General features: G+C 35.4%; 1 protein-coding gene across 2 annotated transcripts; it reads left to right on the top strand.

Annotated features, from left to right (window-relative positions):
- The first annotated feature begins 3,365 nt into the window (after positions 1–3,365).
- On the top strand, positions 3,366–5,009 carry LOC107463630 (GDSL esterase/lipase At1g74460). Of its 2 annotated transcripts, XM_052252504.1 has the most exons (3): positions 3,366–3,878; positions 3,954–4,618; positions 4,736–5,009. In XM_052252504.1, the coding sequence occupies exons 1-3, from the start codon at positions 3,381–3,383 to the stop codon at positions 4,752–4,754; spliced, it is 1,182 nt and encodes a 393-aa protein (XP_052108464.1). In that variant the 5' UTR covers positions 3,366–3,380; the 3' UTR covers positions 4,755–5,009. The 2 variants fall into 2 exon arrangements, with proteins under 2 accessions (XP_052108464.1, XP_015937945.2); XM_016082459.3 differs by lacking the exon at positions 4,736–5,009 and having other exon boundaries at positions 3,954–4,729.
- The last annotated feature ends 202 nt before the right edge of the window (positions 5,010–5,211 follow it).

Below are 5,211 nucleotides of genomic sequence, written 5' to 3'. Positions count from 1 at the left end.
ACAACTTAATTATTTATAATATTTTAATTAATTTTATTTATTTATATATTAAAATATTTGTTATTAATTAGTTTTAATGCCAAATTCAAGTGTGAAGAGATACGTTGAGGTATTCTTGGCTAGAATCACGGTGAAATCTCTACAGAACCCACTTCCTCTCCACGGCTGCAGTAAATCATTTAAAAAATATATATAAAAGAACATCTACTTAGTATGAAAAAAAACATTCTAATACTTAGTAGAAGAAACATCCTAATGCCTAGCATAAGTACCATCTACGTAGAGATTTTAGATTTATCTAAAGACATTTGGCTAATTCTTAGCTTAGAGTTGGTTTCCTAGCATTATTGAAATAGAAAACTATAACATTGTATCCATTGAGTCTCATTATTATACAAATTTAATTCCTAATTCCTTCTTGATTTCTCTACTTTTATATTCTTTTCCATGCTCATACACAATTTTTACAATAAACATAAAATCTAAACTTAATCGCAATCATAACTCTAAAGTTAAACAAATCAATACCACATATCACACCAGGTCACTACAAATCATGACAAGTTTAGTAATTCCTCTTCTTTATCTATTTTATTATATAAAAATTAAGAGTAATGTTACATATACAAGAATTTTTATAATTACATCTAATTAAGTTGGTGTAAAATCCAACAAAAAAAAATATATGTACATACGTCACTATTTTTTATTTTTCGCACTTTCTGCAGCATATAAATTTTGATCGGAGAACATAAAACTTTATTGATACAATAGACAAGTTTTTGAAGCATATCACAACAAAATTTACATATAACACAAATTTATTGATATAACACATAAAAATTTACACATAGCACACAAATTTTTGCTGCAAAAATATATTTTATCAGTTGGGTGAGCCAATATTCTGTGTATATAGTTTTCTAAAAATTTTTATACTATACATCAAAATTTTTATTCTATGCACCAAAATTTTTGTGATGTACACCAAAATTTATGTATTACGCGTGTTTCATTAGTATAATATACAGATTTTTGTATATAACACACAAATTTTTGCTACAAATGTATTTTGTTAGTTGGATGAGTCAATATTTTAAATATGTAGTCCTCAAAATAATTTTGTGCTGCACATCAAAATTTTTGTGCTATGCACTAAATTTTTGCACCAAAATTTATATGTTGTGTGTATTACATTGGTGTAATATACAAATATTTATATCTAGCACACAAACTTTTGTTGTCAATGTTTTTTATTTATTGGGTGAGTCAATATTTTTAGTATGTAGTCTTCTAAAAATTTATGTACTGCACATTAAAATTTATGTGCTATACTCTAAGATTTTTGTCTTGTATACCAAAATTTATGTAATATTTATATTTCATTAGTTGAGAGAAGAAGAAGAAAAAAACGACGAGGACGACGACGATGATAATAAAAAAGGATGAGAAGGAAAAAAAAAAGAAGAAAGAAAAAGAAGAAGAAGAAGTGGCGATAGCAATTACAGTAGTGTCAGTAACGATGATGACAACAATGTTAAAGAAAGAAGCGCGTAAATAAAAAAAATGATGAGACTGACAACGATAACAAAGAGAAAAAAGAAGAATAAGACTACAATAATAAAAAGCGCATAAAAAAAGATGATGACGAGGACGACAACAAAAAAGAGAAAAAAAAAGACCACAATAACAAAAGAAGAAGAAAGTGTATGTCACCTGTATTTGGAAAAAAAGAGCGTACGAAAACTTAATTAAAAATTTGGTTTAAAAAATGATTGGACACTTAGCATTACTTAGCATTATTAAGTCATTGAAAAATTGAATTTATACCGTATAGTTAGTTTTTATTATGCCAACGGTAACGGTGGGTACGATGGAGTAGATTGGGTCCCGCCCTATGATGATGGAGTCTCGTTACTTTCATGACATTTTATATGATGCTAGTGCTACTACTCCTCCTCCTCTTCCCACTCATCCAATATTAAGTAGCATGCAAGGTTGGTTGGTTTTAACTAAGTTTGAATTTGATATGGATGTTGTAGAGCGTTGTGATGAAGAAAGTGATAATGCAGAGAATGAATACGTGGATAATGCATGGAAGGAAATGAGCAAGGATAAGGGTAAGGATAAGAAGGGCTTAACAAGGAAGAGCATTTCTGAGTGCTTCTACATGCCCATAGCAGAAGCGGCGAGACACCTCAAGGTGGGTCTCATACATCTCAAGAGAAGGTGGAGGGACTTAGGCATTCAGAGGTGGCCTCACAGGAAGCTCATGAGTCTTCAAACCCTAATCAACAATCTGCAGCAGCAGCAGGAGGAGGGAGTTGATGAGGATGAGAGCAGCAGAATACTTGCAACTGGAGACCACACCAAAAGGCTAAGACAAGCATGCTTTAAAGCCAACTACAACAAGAGGAGGAAGCAGCCAGTGCAACCAAACATCATGATCCTCATTCTCACTTTAACAAACCCCTTTAATTAGGCAGGTATATATCCTACCCTAGCTTGGCTTGTTAGCTTTTTTGCGCTATCTATATATCACTAAGAATATGAATCCATGGTGTGGTTATTATTGTTGGTAGATGAATTAGTTTCAGCGTTAGCTTAGCTAGCTTTTTGTAAGTAATTAAGCTAAGTGGCTAGAGAATAGTAGAGATTGATACTTTGCATATTAGCTTATTTTGAGCTGTTAGTGTATGTCTTCATATATAATCTCAACAAAATAATGAAAATATACATTCATATATATTAGCTTATTTTGTTTTTGTTTCTTTTTTTTGGTTTAACTCTTGGTTTGATTTCTGCCACCAACATGTTGAACTTAAATCCCTAGAGTTAAATTTGGACGACTTAACACTCTTTATTTATTTGTTTGACTTGGAACTTTGAATATAGATTATGTTTATCTTGCTTTCAATTTATGTAATTTTAATGCATATCATGCTGCTACATTTTCGTTATTTTTTCTGGAATAATAATAATAATAATAATAATAATAATCTTTTAGGAAATCAATTCTTTTTTAATCAATAACTAGTTTATAAAAAATGGTTGGACAAATTTTAAGGGAAAGAAAAGAGAAATTGCTAGAAAGAAAATGGGTTCCGATTCCTGTGAAAAGCAAAAATCACAATATGCGCTGCTGAACAACATAAAGGCATTGGCGCAGTGGCCCATTTTAAGAAGATATTTGGTCCAACACTCCAGCGTAACAGATTATGCATGGTTGAACAAGATTGTAGACGATTATTTAAAAGGAAGGGAGGTTTTGGAAGCAATGGGGGAGGGGTGTGGGAGTTGGGTGCACTTACCATAATTAACAAATTAAAAAGTATGAGTGAATATCCGACGCGGGGCCGGGGTAGTTGCAGTAGGTTTGAATGAGTAGTAATATAGTTGCAGTTGGTTTATCCAACAATCTGGCAGTGGACGTCATCATCATCATGTTCATATATATTGAAAAGGTCCTAACTAAGCATGCAACATTTGTGAGAGAGAGAAAGATGAAGAATAAGTTGGTGGTGGCAGCGGTGGGTGTGATAGTAGTAGCAGCAAGCCTAGTGTTAGAAGGATGCGAGTGCAGGACAGTGCAATTCATATTTGGGGACTCACTGTCGGATGTTGGAAACAACAAGTACCTGTCCAAGAGCCTCGCTCAGGCTAGCTTGCCGTGGTACGGCATTGATTTCGGAAACGGGCTCCCGAATGGCAGGTTCTCCAATGGGCGCACTGTTGCCGATATCATTGGGGATCAAATGGGCCTTCCAAGGCCTCCTCCTTTCTTGGACCCATCCTTGACTGAAGATGATATTTTGCACAATGGCCTCAATTATGCTTCTGGAGGGGGCGGCATTTTGAATGACACAGGCACCTATTTTGTAAGCCAATTAATGGATGGATGAATTATTATATTATATTCTCACTCATACTGATTGCTGCTTCTTGCATCGCAGATTCAGAGGTTCTCTCTCTACAAACAAATTGAGCTGTTCGAGGGGACACAAGAACTAATAAGAGAGAAAATCGGGAAAGAGGAGGCAGACAAGTTTTTCAAGGAAGCAAGGTATGTGGTTGCACTGGGCAGCAATGACTTCATAAACAACTACTTGATGCCCGTATACAGGGACTCATGGACTTACAATGATGACACCTTCATACAATACCTGATACAAACACTGAGAGCCCAACTCACGGCTCTGCACGCATTGGGTGCAAGGCAGCTGATGGTCTTTGGGCTGGGCCCAATGGGCTGCATCCCCCTTCAGAGGGTGCTTTCGTCCTCCGCCTCCGGGGGCTGCCAACACAGAACCAACACCCTGGCCCTTAGCTTCAACAAAGCTGCAGCCAAATTGATGGACGACTTGGGGAAACAACTTGCCAATTCAAGCTTCAGATTTGGAGATGCTTACGATGTTGTCAGCGATGTCATTTCCAACCCAAACAAGTATGGTTTTGAAAACTCAGATTCACCTTGTTGCTCATTTGGGAGGATACGACCCGCTCTCACCTGTTTACCAGCTTCAAGGCTCTGCAAAGACAGAAGCAAGTACGTATTCTGGGATGAGTACCACCCCACAGACAGTGCTAACCAGCTCATAGCCAATGAGCTTATCAACAAGTTCGGCTTCTTGCGTCTTAATCAATCTTCATCTTCCCCTTCCCCTTCCCCTTCCCCTTCCCCTGCTAATTGATTGCTTTTCCCCAAACTATTTCATAATTTGTATTTGCGTTTCAGCTTCAACAAAGATGACTAACTGTAAGAGAAACAGCTTATCGCATTAGGAATCAGCTTTAATTACTGCAACGTGGATCTCTTTGATATGATTGATTGAGTAAAGGTCCAGAAATAGATGTCTAAATCAGGATCGAGGTTTTGTTACTGCCTTACGGGTGTATTATTGTGTGCTCATCTAATATTATGTATTTGGCAAAGACGTTGGGAGGAGAGAAGCACGTTTGAGCTTCTTGAAAACTTCACTTTTATGTTTAATTATTTTTATCTTCCTAAACGCAGAATTGATTATGCTTATAAACGCACGTTCAGGAGAAGCTAAAATTTGTAGCTTCTGCGTTTTACGTTCATGGTTGCTTATTATCTTTAGAAAATTAGGTAAAAAATTTATTTCTTTTTTACCAACTTTACCTTTCATTTTCTTCTATAAAAAGAATACCAATAATTATTACATTCACAATAATTCTTTGTAGTTCTTC

This window comes from Arachis duranensis, chromosome 8, assembly GCF_000817695.3.
Source record: "Arachis duranensis cultivar V14167 chromosome 8, aradu.V14167.gnm2.J7QH, whole genome shotgun sequence".
NCBI classification, from domain to species: Eukaryota; Viridiplantae; Streptophyta; class Magnoliopsida; order Fabales; family Fabaceae; genus Arachis; species Arachis duranensis.
The sequence above is the reverse complement of the archived record's forward strand: the minus strand, read 5'-3'. Positions and strand labels throughout refer to the sequence as shown.

Bases quoted from the DNA above. Each gene is read 5' to 3' on its own strand.
- LOC107463630 (XM_016082459.3), top strand. From the start codon at position 3,381: ATGAGTAGTAATATAGTTGCAGTTGGTTTATCCAACAATCTGGCAGTG. The intron at 3,879-3,953 runs GTAAGCCAATTA...CTTGCATCGCAG, and splicing joins ATGACACAGGCACCTATTTT to ATTCAGAGGTTCTCTCTCTA.